Consider the following 16,580-nt stretch of genomic DNA (forward strand, 5'->3'; position numbering starts at 1 on the left):
TAGGAGGACTGTAGTGGGTTCCCCCCACCCCCAAAGATACATGTACTTAGAATCAGTGACTTTGATCTTATTTGGAAAAAGAATCTTTGCAGATGTTATTAAGGATCTTGAGAGGAGATCATTCTGGATTAGGGTGCGTGCTAAGTCCAATAACAGGTATCCTTTTAGGGAAAGGGAAAAGACACAGAAGTGAAGGTGATGTGAGGAGAGATGGCAGAGACTGGAGTAATGTGTCTGTAAGCCAAGGAACACCAAGGCTTTCCCACAGCCTCCAGAAACTAGGAAAGAGGCACGAATCAGGTTCTCCCACAGAGCCTCCAGGAGGAACCAACCCTAATGACACCTTGATTTTCCACTTCGGGCTTCCAGAACTCTGAGAGGATACATTTCTGTTGTTTTAAACCACCAAGTTTGTAGTCATTTGTTACAACAGTCTTAGGAAAATCAATACAAGGATTAAATGAGATGATGTGTATAAACTATTTAGAACGACTCCTGGAACATAATGAGCCTTCCATAAATGTTTATTAAGATGGTGGATAGGTGATAGATAGGGTGATAGTCTATATCTTGTGACTCATAGGGAGGCAAGGAAGGCTTCACATCCGAAGTGACATTTAGGCTGAGTCTTCAATGGGAGGTAATTCCAGAAGAGAAAAAAAGTTTAGCACTCAAGATGCGTGCAGTGCGAGTTGTTTAGAAAGGAACTGACATTTTCAGGAAATGATGATCATGATATTTCAAGGCACTTTATAATTTCTATGATAGAATGCTATTCCCTATCAACTCCCAGGTCCTGACAGAGAAGCTTACTGGAAACATTTTATCAATACTTCCTTTCCTATTTCCTTTCTGTTCTCTACCTGAGGCGAATAGAGAAGACAGTGAGATGGGAGAGGCTGATGTGATTCCTCACATTTCCCACCTACAATTTGGCCTTAAATAGCCCCCTCATAGCTCTGTGACACAATGTGACTGCTGGAGTCGAATTCTCCCTTCCAGAGGGCTTTAAGAAATCACCGGCTGAAGCTCAGTCAATATAGAACACAGAGGCTTCCATCTTACCATTGCTTTTGGAATTTTTTCACTCAGGAGGTTCAGTTAAAGAATGCAATTGCAGTGAACTTATCTTGACTTCAGCTGGCTATCACTTTACAGCAGTAGAAACTCCTTCCAGTTATAAATAACAAAAAACCGAAGTAACAGTGGTTTAAACAAATGTCTTTCCCCCTCCCAATTCCATCTCAGAAGAAATTCAGGATGAGTCCAATTAGGCTTCTACAGCATAACCACAATGCATTTAGGAACCCAGCCTCCTTCAACTTTCTGGGGCACCAGTAGGTCATACTTTAGAAAGCATCACACTTTCACACTCCTGTGGTCTCATGGTTGTAACATGGCTGCTCCATGTTCCAGAAAGAATAAAAAGGAGGAGAGGAGGTAGAAGGGGATGTAGAAGGGGAGAAGAATGCAATGTGGAGAAAAAGGTGATATCTATAATTGGAAAACAAAAGTTTCCCAGAAAGTTTCAGCTTACATTTCATTGGCCAGAAATGTGACATATGGTGTTCCTAGCTGCAAGGGAAGCTGAGAAATATATTTTTTTAAACTGGGTACATTACCATTCCAATTAAAATTAGGCTTCAACTAAGTAAGAAAAATGGGAGTGATAGCTATTGGGCAGGCAATTAACCAACCACCATTGCCTTTGTTAGTTGAATATAGTCTTTGTTAAACTTAAATCTGATTGTGTCAATCCCTTTTATTGAGTTCACAACTCTTACAGGCATCTCCACTTCTTTATGGAAACTCTTTGGCATGATATTGGACGCCCTCATGAATTCTCTGATCAACCTTTCTAGCTTTGGCTTATCTTCCTCTCTTGGCATTCCTCATCGGGTCATCCAATACCACTTGCCACTCCCAGAACACCAGGCTCAGCACTTTTCACCTCTATGATTGCATAAATGCCCCCTTTTCCACCTGGAATGTCCTCTCTCCATCACTTTTTCTTCCTGGCATATACTCCAGACTAGTCATTTAAGACTCTGTTCAATGGTCTAGCTTTTCCAGTGTTAACCACTCCCCATCCCTCAGGCGGCCAGTTCCTCCCTCCTCCTTGTTTCTGAATGACCTTATACTGTTTTGTGAATTGTCTCTGCAAGCCCCAAATGAAGTCAACATAAACAATTTATCATTGGTGCTTGCCATCAGTGTTGGCATCATAGTTTTCAGTAGGTCTTGGGCCATACAAAATTGACTAAGAATTCTTCTCCTTCTAATTAAGCACATTTTGTTGAGTCTTAACATCATTTTAGAGATAACTCAAATATGAAAATCCAGCCTCTCAATTGTGAATATCTGGGCTATGATAAAATATCTAGAAATTTTTATATTGCAATAAAAGCATGCAAAATGAATGGTTGAATATTGTTATCTTCATTTTACAAATAAGGAAACTAAGACAACGGGGTTTAAGTAGCTTGCCTGAAATCACACAATCAAGTGGGTCACCTGGGATTTGAATCCAGGTGGGCTGACTTTAGAACGTACATTCATGATCATGGTATTGCCCTCTCTTTTGTATATTCAAGGACATGATTAAGTTATTACTTCCATTCATGGCTGGTGTTGGTGCAAATTAATAATACCCTTTTAAATGCTAATTGTACCTTTGATAATTTATTTTAATGAAATTATCCAAAAGTGTGGCTGGGGATGCCATGGGCAAGATGTTGTCTACATTATTATTTATAATATTGCAAAATCTAAAAATCTAAATGTTCAATCACTCATGAGTTATATATTATAGTTATGTGTTTCCATTCAATGTTATGTAGTTTTGAACATTTTTAGTTGTGAAGACTCTACAGCAACATGGAAAATATACTATTAAGTGAAAAAAAGGACGTTTTAAAATTGATTAGAGCCATGTAAAAAGTGCTCAGGAATGAAACTAGTAGAAAACATTCCTGGATACGGATGTGGGAAGTAGGAAAGTGACTTTATTTTGATGTCTCCTCTAATATTGTCACATTAATAATTGTAAACATCAAGTTTTAAATTCCGAAGGTAAAGACTTCTCCAATCCTAAAAGCTCCACCTGTTTGCATGAGTGGAGTGTACACACAAGTGTACAAGTGAAAGGAAGTGAGAGATACTTTTGTTTTGCTAAGCTTATTCCTCTGAGAGGTATGCCATAATGGTGGCAAATAGTGAATCAATAAGTATAGTTGTAAGGAAAGAACATACAGTAAGTTTTGTTAAACTTAGGACTAAAAGACTTGACGAATGTATGTGAGTAACCAATTTCTTTTATGCCTCCCTAAGTCAAGTATGTTCTTTTGGATGGACAGAAAAAAACACATTTACCATCAAGACCATGTTTCCCAAGGGTTGCCACGATCAATGCAGAGGTGCAGTCAAAGCCTCACACCAGGAAGCTAACGGGTCCAGCAAGCCCCAAACATCTCCAGTGGAAGTCACATCTCCAAATGTTGCATATCTATGCTCACTATTCACGAGCTGTCAGAAGACACATCTCACGTCTGTCCTGTTTCTTGATATAGCTAGCACCAAATATTTGCTCCGAAATCTTGGTTAAGTGCATGGGCAATGCGGTGGGATCAGCATCCTGTACCTTCCAAAGAACAGTTTCTTTCTCTACCAGTTCCTGACTACGGTGGAGGCTGCTTGGTCACGTGTTCTTCCTAAGCACACTGGAAGCTCATACACTTCCCAGTCCCTTTGTGGACAGGTGGAACCATGCGACTAGATCCAGCCCATAAAAAGAGACTGAAAGTGATGTGTACTACTTCCTGGATCAGGCATTTGAGTGGGTAAAACACTTCCAAGCTCTCAGCATTGACCTTGAGATTCATGTGTTGAGATGACAGCATCACCAGATGGAGCAACCCAGACCCCCGAGTCAACAGGTCTAGGACACCTCACAGACATTCACAGGGAATATGTGTAAGAATCAAATCTCTATGCTGCTAGGCCAGAGATTTCAGGATTTGCCTCGTTGCAGCCCCTACCATGACTTATATAGCAATAAATTCCATTTATTTCACATAAACAAAGTGAGAATATGGATTAGACATGAACTCAGTAAAAGCATTGTTCATAAAATATTTCATGGAGACCATGTTTACTGCAGTGAAGTCCATTAAGTCACTTTCTCTCCTTTCTGAAAACATACAGGAGAAACTTCTCAACCTGCAGTCCTTAGAAAAGGTTGAGTATCTGTTGAGTATTTGAATATAAAACGTTACTCAGAACGCGATCTTATTGATAGGGATGGGGAGGAGGAAGGGTGAGAACCAAGTTTTTGGAATGAACACTGAACAAATGATCCAGGAGCCATACTTCTAACACTGGTAGAGGCAGATAGTGTAATAATAATCTGAGTTAATAATTATGTTGTTGATTTTAATTTCCTTTTCTTCTAGGCTTCAGGACTATTAATTTTTCCATTGATTTATAACAGGGTAGCTCAAAGAATAAGCTAATGGTGACAATTACAACTGCAGGATGTGCAGTAAGGTAGTTTGTGGCACAGGCTTTCATAAGCAAGTGGGGCAATACTGAAATGGATCCTGTGCAGTGGGTGTGACTTGCAGTTAGCTTAAAGTGACTGTGCTTGTGGATTCAGGGTCCCCAGATGCTGTTTAATCACTGGCACTTCCTCCTTCTGAAGTTCACACATCACTTTGTTTCACATTTTTGATGGAAAATATTCCTTCCCTAAAACTCCCTCAGTTAGTGATGAATACCTGATGCAGAAATACTAACATTTGAAAATCTCAGCTGAACCTCAACCTCACCTCAGCTTTACCTTGGCTTTCCATACCTGTGTAGATTCAATGACTTAAAATATCTCATGTACAAGCATTGAAAGATAGTGCTGTAATATTTCTAGATTTCCTATCTGTAGTCATATCTGTAAATGATTTACAACAGATGCACATAGACACATGTGAAAAAAATTCTTTATTAATTTCTCACATTTCATTACAAAATGTATGTTGCAAACAACTTGAATAACCTACTTGTGGTTTTTTTGTTTTTTTTTTTTTTAATTTTGTTTTTGTTTTTAAACCCTTGGCTTCAAGGACTCAGGGTCTCCCTATCTTTTATGAAGTTTTGGGAAACACTGGTTACTAGAGTCAATAGGTTATCATTTTGCTATTTATTTTCTTCTCTCAAGCTCTGAAAAAAATGTCCTCTGTATAAATTAAACAACAACAAAAAATGTTGTAAATTCTATGTCATTACAGTCAACAGAATTATAATAATGCATCCAAAATGTGCGGCCACAAAATATCAGGTATATGTTTGAAAAAGAAAAAAAATGACATTCTAGCCTTGTTAAAAGGATAATGGTCCCATATTTTTATTAACAGGTTAGCAAAACAAAATCCAATGGATTACAATATTTACATGTTATTTGAAAAATAAAGTAGTGATAAAAGCATGTCACAATTATTTTCTTTTTTTTTTTTTCCTTTTTCTTTCTTTTTTTGTTTGTTTTTTGGTAACCATTACAAACACCCAATCCAGGTATGGAACTGTTTAATACATTTGAAATGAGGCCAATTAAAAACAAATATAGACACAAAATGAATCTTTGTCTGGATAGTTCACACTTTCCCCATTTTCTGGTTTCCACATGATGGCCCCCATCCCTTAAAAAATTAAATTAAAACAAATACCCTACAAATAAAAATTCTTAACAGTAAGAAAATAAAAGAAGAACATGCTTTTCAAGTAAGCACTTATTCCACAAATGCAACATCTTTCCATGGATTTTATTTGAAGCTGTGTGGGACACTGTCATCTCAGCAATTCCCCTTCCCTTTCTTCCCTCCCACCCTCCCACAACCCTTCCAAGTAAAAAAAAAAACAAAACATGAAAACCAAAGGACTCACACATGCACACACACACATACACACACACACACACACACACGCACATCCAAGCACACGCACACATGGGCTTCTAAAACCTAGGCTTCAAGAAAAGTTCTTTTCTATTTTTTGGAACGAAACCCTTTGTTCACAATCAGAACATATTATAAATGTAAGCTTAGATTTCGTCTAAGCTGCTCCCTCCTGAAAAAGCTGATATGGGGGACAGAGCAGCTGGCAGCTAGACTTAAAAAAAAAAAAAAAAAAGAAAGTAGTTCTCCAGGCTCCTTGTAGGATATATGTTATTTCTTGTCCACTCTCACCAAAGGGATGGGATTCTAGCACATCCCCTCGTCCCCTAAATAAATGAAAACCCCCCGCAAAACACAAATGCCAGCAGAAACAAAACACAGATTTTAAAATCACACACAAAAGCCAGCCAATCCTAACAGAAATTATTTGTGTGAGACGGATAATGCGTGAATTTGACAGGCAACAAAAGGGTGAGGAGGACCTCCTCGTCTGGCCCACAAGCTGCATAGCTGTGCCGAAAGTTTGGTTCTTTAGTTAAATTAAAAAAAAAAAAAAAAAAAGAAAGTTAACTTCTTTGTTATTTCCATGTTTAAAATAAAAACATTCCTATTCACAAAAAACTAAATCTCCCTTGCCCGAAATTAAAACAATAACAACACACACACGAAAAACAATTCATATGAAAAACTGAATTGTGCTGTGTTTGTAACACTCAAATTGATAGAAAATAAACATGTGGCAAACAAAACTCCACAATCACCTTAAAATTAGCTCACATGAATCTACCAAATTCTAAATTATAGTTGAACACTAATAAACAGCTTACCTGGAATAAAGGATGACAATTCACAAACAGTTATCTAATAATTAAAGTCTGTTTCTTTTTTTTGTTTTGTTTTTTACTAAAATAATTAAAAAAATCACAGTATTTTAAGAAATAAAACCCACATGGGGATTTTAAGCACAATTTGTGTTCCTTTCTTTAAAACTCTTTTTTTTTTTCTCCATTCACCATCTTGCCCAGCAGTTCTCTCTACATTTAACCACAACGACGACAGGTAGTACTGACAAATGCAGAGAGTTCCCTTGGTTAAGTTTGAGGTACTAGGAAACAGGTGACTGTTTTATGCAAAGCAGTTTTTTTTTTTTGTTTTCTGTTTTTTGTTTTTTTCCCAAAGCGGCTGCAGTTAGGTCTTGAAAAAGCTTAAGGTATTAAAACTAGAAAAACGCACCAAAAGTTGTGCGTCAAAAAGTTGCTCCCCAATGGTAAGTCTTCTACTGTCACGGAGCTTCTGTTTCCATATACTGTCCAAGACCACCACAGGGTGCACCGTACCCTTGGGAGGTGCTTCCATATTCCGCAACAAATGAAACTTCCATGATGAAGATCCGGAAGAAAAGATGTAGTGATGGAAAAGGAGCCACATATTCCAACCATTTAAATAACTTTAATTTACATACTCACTCACACAGGTACCAGTGCTTTGAAAATAGATTGTTCAGTCCTAAAAAGCAGCTTTGTTCTGTCTTCTCTTTTCTGTCCCTCCCTTCTCAGCCCAAGCCAGCCCTCCCACTTTTTCATCACTGTTCAAGTAAGGTTTGATTAAGGATTTCACCAAACGCTTATTCTTTTTTGGCCTCTGCATTCTCCAGGAGAGATTTGTCGGCAGTTACTACACAGATGGCTACTGTTTCATTCTTTAGGGAAAAGTCTATCCCAATGGCCTCGTCATCTTCCTTTTCCTCTATGGAGGGCATTTTAACACTGTTCTCCATGATCTCTTTTGGGTGGATTTCTTCTCTGCTCACCTGCTTGGTGTCATTCAACGCCCTGAAAAAACATTTATCGAAGAGACAGATGAGTATAGTATATATATTTTTCTTATTAAACAAATAAATAATAAAAACCCTCAAGTGTCTTTATTTTCCTGATCCTATAAAAGCCTTGGGGTTTCCTTTGAACAAATGCCATGGTGTATGACAAAATACCAAGTGATTCATCCCTGCTATGTTTTGCTTAGGTCATATATTTCTGTATCTTAAAGATTTAAACTTACAGAAGTATCCATTATTATATTATACATTGATTACACCATGTTTTGTTTCTAGATAAGCATAATCATTTTATGTTACTTCCTCTACTGGATCATCAGTGGTAATAGCAGGAATTGTCTTATGCTCAAAGTCATCAGCTGAACCCAGAAGCTTGGAGATTTGGTTATATTTATTAAGTCTAAAAGAGTAACTCAGGTACTAAAGATTTATTTGTCAGGTCCTGAAACAAATCATGAAAACAAACTAAAAGCAAAAACTTAAAGATGGAACCCCCATGTCTTGGGAAGCGTGGTTATATTCTCTGAGGTCTAGACCCTTGAGGCTTCAGGGATCAAGCTTCAGGCTTCATATCACCACACAAGCCATGTTTCCTCCTGAAAAGACCACATCCTCGGTTCTTTCTGTGTCTGGTGGACTAACGGTGCCTTGTTGAGGGGCTGATTTTATGTTCAGGAATCTCATAAGTATTTTACAAGTATGCTCTCACCTACCTGGGAGGCAGGCAGAAGCTAGCTCTGTCCCCAAGGCAGTACATGGGAATGTTCAGGGCCACTCAGGGAGTGGTCAGTCACAGAGGCAGGAACAGAAGCCATATCTTTTGACTTCGATTCACGTTCTATTATAGAATGTCATGCTAATGAAAACTAAAGGGACATTGGCTGGAGAAAACACTATACTTCTGCACATGGGCTTGAGTGGGACTGGTCGTTAATAAAGATGATTTTTTTCCTTATTTGACTTGCGGCTGGGTGACCATTTTAAAAAACAACAGAAAAGGAGAAACTTGGTTCCTCACTATTGCCTCTCCTCCCATGGCCCAGAAATGTGACACAGAGGGGTGTATATACTGTCAGGGGAACCAAAACGAGAGCCCTTCCCTCCCTCCCTACCTCTTGCTTTGGACAAAGGCATCCTTGAGATGGCCCGACTTACATGCCGTGTCTCAGCACATGTCTTTCCCACTCAGAGCCCTGTGAAAACGCCCGTCCACAAAATTCACATGGAAAACGCTTCTCAGTGTTAATAGCAGCCCCGTGGTCAGAAAATCTCATCAGCTCTGCAAAGAGAAAGCAGAAGTGTTACCTGTGTGCTGTGGGAATCAGCAGAATAGGTAAGTCAGCATTCATTAGGATACCCTCTCTCCTACCTTCACTGATAAAGCCATGCGGTGAAAGCAATTTCCAGATTCCTTACTTTTTCTTAGGTTTCCCCCTTAGGACATTTTTTGAATAGCATTCAAGAACTGTTTCTGGTTCTTGGGCCCCGACACCTCATTTCTCCTCACCTCCCCAAAGCTTCTATCACATAATCTGGGTCTTTCTTGACTGAAGAGCCCCTTGCCCATTCCAAAGGAATCTGAGCATTATTTTTTCCAATTTATTCTCTCCTTTGTGTGATGATTTATATCAGTGCCTCATAGGTTAGCATCTATTCATTTCCTTTTTGACACAGGTTTATCTTTGTTCACTGAAAAGAACATAGGCTACCAAAAGCCCTGGACCAGGTTATGTGTTGTGGACCTCAGGGTTTCTACTTGTTCCAAGTAAGGCTGAAGGCTCATGTCTTGTGGTCATCCATTATAGGTATTATAATCAATACCTTACAGGGCGGTTATGTGCACTGAATGAGATCTGCAAGCGAAGACTCTACCATGAACATGAATCTGGATGAGTGGGAACCAGTATGTGAACACATGTGCCCAGCTATTGAGAGATCCTGGCTAGCTGCCCGGCACCTACCCCTCAATTGGTGGTATTCATGAATACGGGGATACGCAGACATTTCTGGACAGTCTGTTGTAAACATCAAATACTGACTTAGTTGTTCTGTTTCCTCCATGGTACTAGGCACATGGTAGAAGTCTGATAAATGTGGATTGGCTGTTTAACTGTTTTCAGGCCATGTCTTCTGGCAAACTCAAAGATAAGAGCTTATATGGCCATTGTGTTAGCCTGAGTTCCTAGCCCATGTGTGTTTCATTATACCAGAGGGCCAAGTCTTCATGTAGGTAATAAATGGCAGGACTTTGCCAGTTCTGCAGCCGTGTTGCAAAGTGAGGGTATCGCATAGGGAAGTGTTGATCATCTTTACACTCTGATCACTCTGGTCCACACATACAAGACATTACAGGAAGATGCCTCCTGGTTGAAATGCCCCATCTAATAAGATTCTCAGGACGATGTTAACAGGATGGGGGGCTCTGTGATGCCTTAATCTTCAGCACAAACAGCTATGTGACTGGGGCCAGTTTTAACAAAAGATGAAACATTTTCTCACAAATTAAGAAGATCACCACACAAGCCATTAAAAATAATTGCACAGACTATCTTCCTTGATTCTTTTCATTGGAAATGAGACAGCACCATCTGCTCTGCGCATTAATTCCTTAGCAGGGATTATCTTGGGCAAGAAATCAACAGAATGCCTTCCTGACTCCTCCCCAACTGCATAATGAGAGGGGGGTGGGGAGGATTCTGCTGGGGTTAATTTTGATTTCTTCATGCCTGGATTCTTCTCTTTCAAATCATCCCTGAGCTTCCTAGGCAGGACCTGCAGCATGTCCATATTCAGTCCAGCGCTTGCGTTTAGAAAGGAGGTAGGGAGTGGGGTGGCTGCGATGCTGTGAATCCCCTAAACTGAGGGTATCTGATAAAAGTCTAAATTGCCAATAAGAGGAATAACATTCCTGGTACACTTGCTCCTTTACCCTTAATCTGTAAACAGGAAACCAGTCATCTGTCCTTTCCAATGGCACATAATAAGTTCCATCCTCAAAGGAGGAGGCCACTGGGCACTGGCCACTCTTCCAAGAGCTCTCCACCAGCCCGAGAGCTGTGCGCAAGCCACCTCCTGCCCTCTGCTCCTAGAAGCTGGGATGTCTGGCAGAAACGCCCGAGGCTATTGTGTGCATTTCTTCTTCTTGCCAAGAATATACCTAGATGGTGGAAAGTTGATTCTGGGTCTATTCAAAGGAGTTGGGACAAAGGAGGCTGCTCTTTCAAGGATTGGTGAGGGGGAAGGGAAGGTTTAGGCTTCTAATTCCCATTAACATGACTGGAAGTTACTCATGTAAATCCCCCACCCTCTGAGAGGAATACGTGCTTCTCCACCCTGAGGGCTTTTTTGTTTTTTTCCCCCATGTAGTAAAGCTCATGAATGTGGATACTATACTTTTTCCAGTGAGAAGCGGGGACCCTGAAGTTCTTTCCAGCCAACCCACTCCAGTGTAATGCCACAGTGCCAAGTAGAAGGGGGCTGCCAAGTAGGGTAAAATGAGGAGGTCTGTCTCGTGTCCCACACACATCCCAACCACCATCTTCTAAATTCGAGTTTTCTTTCTTTCCTTTTCTTTTTGTATAAGGAGTCACAGGGGAGCAGAAGCCTAGAAGGTATTTTGCCTTTATAACGCTTATAACCTTTGAAATCACACATGCTCAGCTTTAGAGATTAAAAAGCCACAATAATATCCAATGAGAAATAATTTATTTTCAGAGGAGAAAAGGCAAGGCCATGGAGCATTATGAAGAAAAAGGAGTCTTTCTGTCAAAAGTATCCTCTCCCAGAAAACTCTGGTAGTAGTGCAGAGATGTTAAGAAATCATTGTGAAGAACATACTCATGAAATGGTTTGAAAAAGAAAAAAAAAAAGCCATGCTTCTCCGATCACAACCATTTCCCTTGTAAGAAATGGATTAATACAGCCCCTACTGATAAAAGTAATAACTTCATGAGAACAATCAACCTATATGGTAAGGATGTTTTATTTGTCCATGTCTTTTTCAGGTTAACTGTAGGCACAGGGTTTTTGAAAGGGTAGTATATCTTGGCTGTCATTTCCTGCTGACTGTCTTGATCAGGGGTTCAAGAGCCAAACTGGAACTCCCCTTTGCAAACCCATAGTCTTCAGCCCTGGCATCATGGTAGGAGGGTGAGTGCAAGTCAGGAAAAGGAACAGGGAACACCCTGGAGGGAAGTAGCCCACCAATAGGCTTCCTTTGTTTGCAGACAGAACAAGCAGAAAACACAAAGAAATTCTGCAAAACGGCTCCTTAGAGCAAGGTCCCAAAGGCTACTGAACCCACAGATTTCAGGGCCAGGTCCCCTTCAATGAAGATTACACTACTCGAGGCATTGGGAAAGTGATATGTAGGGTAAGAAGAGGGCTTGCCTTTGGAGCCAGAAGATGTAAATTTGAATTGAATTTCATCTCCAGGGTTTATGTTTTTTTGTTGTTTGTTTTGTTTTTTACTTTGAACATGCTCTTAAATTTCCTGGGTCCTAATTTTCCCATTTGTGAAATCACAAAAATAACACCTACATTGCAGGCTTATCATTTATTAGGTAACTGCTATATTCTAGGAACTCGGCGAAGGTCTTGTGTGTTATCTCATTTGATCTTTACAACAACCCATAGAACCACACCCTGGATAGCCAAAACAATCTTAAGCAAACAGAACAAAGTTGGAGGCACCACCTTACCTGACTTCAAAATTGACTACAAAACTATAGTAATCAAAACAGCATGGTACTGGCATAAAAACAGATACACAGACCAACAGAACAGAATAGAGAGCCCAGAAATAAATCCACACATTCATGGTCCATCAGTTTTTCAACAAAGGTGCCAAGAACACATAATGGGGAAAGGGCAGTCTCTTCAATAAATGGTATTGGAACAGGTGGATATCCACATGCAGAAGAATGAAATTAGACCCTTATCTCACACCAGATACAAAAATAACCTCCAAATGAATTAAAAACTTGAATATAAGACCTAAAACTATAAAACTACTAGACAAAAACAAAGGGGAAAAGCTCCATGACATTGGTCTGGGCAATGATTTTTTGGATATGACCTGAAAAGCATGGGCAACAAAAGCAAAAACAGATAAACAGAATTACATCAAACTAAACAGCTTCTGCACAGCCAAGGAAACAATCAACATAGTAACAGACAACCTATGGAATGAGTGATAATATATGCAAACCATACATCTGATAAGAGATTAGTACCCATGCTATATTAGAAAATCAAGCAACTCAATAGAAAATAACCTGATTAAAAAATGGCAAAGGATCTGAGTAGACATTTCTCAAAAGAAGACACAAATGGCCACCAGGCATATGAACAAATGTTCAACATCACTAATCATCAGGGAAATGCAAATTAAACCACAATGAGCTATCACTTCACACCTGTTAGAGGCTATTATCAAAAAGAGTAAAGATAACATGCTAGAGAGAATGTGGAGATAAGGGAACTCCTGTGCACCTCAGCGTTGGTGGGACTGCAAATTTGTGCAGCTGTTAGGGAAACAGCATGGAGGTTTCTCAACCAATTAAAAGTAGAACTACCACATTGATCTAGCAATCCCACTTCTAGGTATATCCAAAGGAAATGAAAGTAGGATATTGAAGACATATCTGCACTCTCACGTCCACTGCAGGGTTATTCATAATAACCAAGATAAGTAATCAAGCTAGGTGTCCATCAAAAAATGAATGGATAAAGAAAATGTGGTATATACACACATGAAATACTATTCACCATTAAAAAATATGAAATCCTGTCATCTGTGACAACAGAGATAAACTTGTAGAACATTATGTTAAGTGAAACGAGCCAGGCACAGAGAGGCAGACACAAATACTGCATGATCTCACTCATATATGGGGAATCTAGAAAAGGCAAACTCATACAAGCAGATAGTAGAATGGTAGTTACCAGGGGCTTGGGGATTTGGGGAGATGTTGTTCAAAGGATACAAAATTTCAGTCAGATAGGAAGAATAAGTTCAAGAGATCTATTGTACAACACAGTGACTACAGTTAATAACAACATATTGTATACCTGACAATTGCTAAGAGAGTAGATTTTAAGTGTTCTCACCATAAAAATGACAAGTATGTGAGGTAATGCATACATTAATTAGCTTGATATAATTTTCCACAATGTATATGTATTTTGAAACATATTATACATCATAAATATATGCAATTTTTATCAATTAAAAATAATTAAAAAATAAATTTAAAAAGTCTGAAATCTGAAGTTTTAAAGTTCAAAAAAAAATCTTTACAACAATCTTAGGAGGGAGGTGATATTATTCTCATTATTATGACTGTTATTATTTTACAGATGATGAATGTACAAGGAGATAAAATAATTTACCCGCAGCCGTCTAGATAGTAAGTAGCAGAACTGGAAACCAAATTCGGCAGGCTAAATGCATAGTCCTCTCTAGTCATGAGATTAAAGAAAAATGTTATATAAAAACCACCAGCACTGAGGCTAGCACATAATGATGCTCAGTAACGGCAACTATTCTCATCTCTGGGTCGATATCTGCAATGTTGATTTCTGATGTTTATGTTATCCACGTGCTTTTGATAAATCTGCAATGACTAAAGTAACATATCTCAACCTATATTCTTGTATGTATAGTCTGGGGTTTTCCACAATATTCTATGCTGAACAATATAGAAAACCAACTCTGAATCACATAAATGTATATCCACAACTAAATATACTTTTGAAAACTTTTTCATTCTGAAATAATTATAGACTCACAGGAAGTTAGAAAAATAGTACCAAAGTCCCACAAAACCTTCCCCAGTGTATTCTGTAAATACATAGTTGAATGAAAGAGGTGGTCTCTCTTTCTCTCTCTGTACAAAGCAAGTCAGAGCACAAAGGGGGTTAAGAAAAGGGTCATGCAGAGGGACATCAGGGGGTAGGGGCTCAAGTTCTTTGCACTCTCCCCTACAGCCCCAGCAGCAGTAATTTTAAATAAGCATTCAACTGGAAGTTCATTCTCATTCCTCTAGAGCATTACAGTGTCATCCATCTTGCTGTCTGCTTGTCCTTATTCTGAAGATTCCCTAGATACCAGTTTTCCTTATTAAAAACAAATCACTGCCATCTATTTTTTCAACAAACATATATCTATAATTAGGGAGAAAATGTCTGTTTTCCTTGGCGTTTCTATAGCTAGTAATAGTTTACAAAGACACAGCTCTTGATGTGTTTCCTAAGTCAGTCTGTTCTGCTACTTAACTAAGAAGGATCATTCCTTCTGTTACTCCTACAACAATCTCCTGCCTCCCTTCTGTCTCACTACGGACATGACAGATGCCATCTGGGATTGGGAGGGCAGGATGAGACTAACCTCTGTCTTCAGTCTTGCTGTTCATTTCTTCTTCCTTGTCCTCATCATCGCTGCTGGAGCTCTCCATTTTCTCCTTCATCTGTTCCAGCTGATCCAAGTTAACCCGTCCAACCAGCTCAAAGTTACGGCTTACCTGAAAAAGGCCCAAACAAATGATGGAATAATAAGCCGCAGACCAAACAGGGTTCTTTCTGATGGAGTGATCTTTCCGACATCATTTTACTGTGACTGTGGTTTCGCAACCAGGACCAAACAACTCCAGGGCCTAAGAGTTCTTTGACTTTGTTTTGACTCTTTCGGAGATGGAGCTACCCTTTGCTCCTGCATTCCATCATTTTCACGGGAACTTTTGCACACTGGACCTTGATTACCAAACTTGTGAAGAAACATGAGCTGTGGTATGCAGGAGACCAAAAGTAAAACGAAACCTAGAGTATAGAGTAAATATCCAAAACACACTTTTTATTTTAGTTGAATTCAAAGGTGTAACCCTCATAACAACCCAAGTTTCAAATACTTCTGCAGGTGAAGAAATTCTGCAAGCATGCTGAGCACTAGCAATGAGACACAATACAAGCTTCTTTGCCATGATCCCAACAACCAGGGTGTTGCAGGGTGTCTCAGCCTAGGCCAGATGACAGCCATCTGATCCTGAATTCTAGTTTAAATGGAAGATAATTATTATTACTGTCAAGTGTTACTACTGTTTTTGAAGCTGACCACAGCCTATGTATCAAGGCTGGGATTATCTGAGAAAAACCTAGATGACTAACCCCTAAAAGCCCTTTTAAAGTGTCAACTATGGCTGGTTTTTATTTATGTAAAATGTGGTCAGAATAATGTGGAAATCCAAGCTTTCTTCAAAATATCATTGGAGGGAAACAAAAATCTATACTAAGAAAAGTCTTTAATGATTTTCCATTTTGGGTTCTCAGATCAATGGCAGCACAAAATGTACCTTCATCATGAATTGATTTTCAGAACCTCTCCAGTTGCATGCATAGAATGATCAGGAATGAAAAGCTGGTGCAGGGTTAAAGTCAAAAAACTGCCACGGGCTACGCATCTTTGTAAGGTGTTATGCTCCCCTTCTTGGAGGCATGGGGAAGGTACACACAAGATGAATGAGACCTGGTTCTGGCCTCCAGAGGCTCCCAGTTGAGTTGAAGAGGGAAGACAGACATCATTAACTAGATTCCAAGGCAGACTTCCCTAGCTGCCACAGTAGAGACAGTGTGATGAAGGCACAGGAGAGGAAAGAGATAATTTACAAGACAATTCCAAAATAGTCTCTGGGACAAAGATTTGCTGAACGCCACTGATTCCATGTGCTTGGCAGATGGGAACATCATTACTGACTGTGACAAATTTAAAGAGCCTCAGAGTACCAGGCCTTAAAGACACTGAGGCTGAA

At 39.3% G+C, this 16,580-nt stretch overlaps 1 protein-coding gene across 2 annotated transcripts in view; it reads right to left on the reverse strand.

The window, feature by feature from the left end:
- Positions 1-4,973: 4,973 nt before the first annotated feature.
- Positions 4,974-16,580, reverse strand: part of ZNF462 (zinc finger protein 462) — a 156,953-nt gene continuing 145,346 nt past the window's right edge. The window contains exons 11-13 of one of the 2 annotated variants that reach the window (XM_010389456.2): positions 15,167-15,299; positions 8,932-9,055; positions 4,974-7,774 (exon numbers count right to left, since the gene is read on the reverse strand). In XM_010389456.2, coding sequence (XP_010387758.1) covers positions 7,567-7,774; positions 8,932-9,055; positions 15,167-15,299 — 465 coding nt within the window. In that variant the 3' untranslated portion in view covers positions 4,974-7,566. The remainder of the gene's footprint in view (positions 7,775-8,931; positions 9,056-15,166; positions 15,300-16,580) is intronic. The other variant, XM_010389457.2, reaches the window with a different exon arrangement.

This window comes from Rhinopithecus roxellana, chromosome 16 (assembly GCF_007565055.1).
Source record: "Rhinopithecus roxellana isolate Shanxi Qingling chromosome 16, ASM756505v1, whole genome shotgun sequence".
In the NCBI taxonomy this organism is placed as follows: domain Eukaryota; kingdom Metazoa; phylum Chordata; class Mammalia; order Primates; family Cercopithecidae; genus Rhinopithecus; species Rhinopithecus roxellana.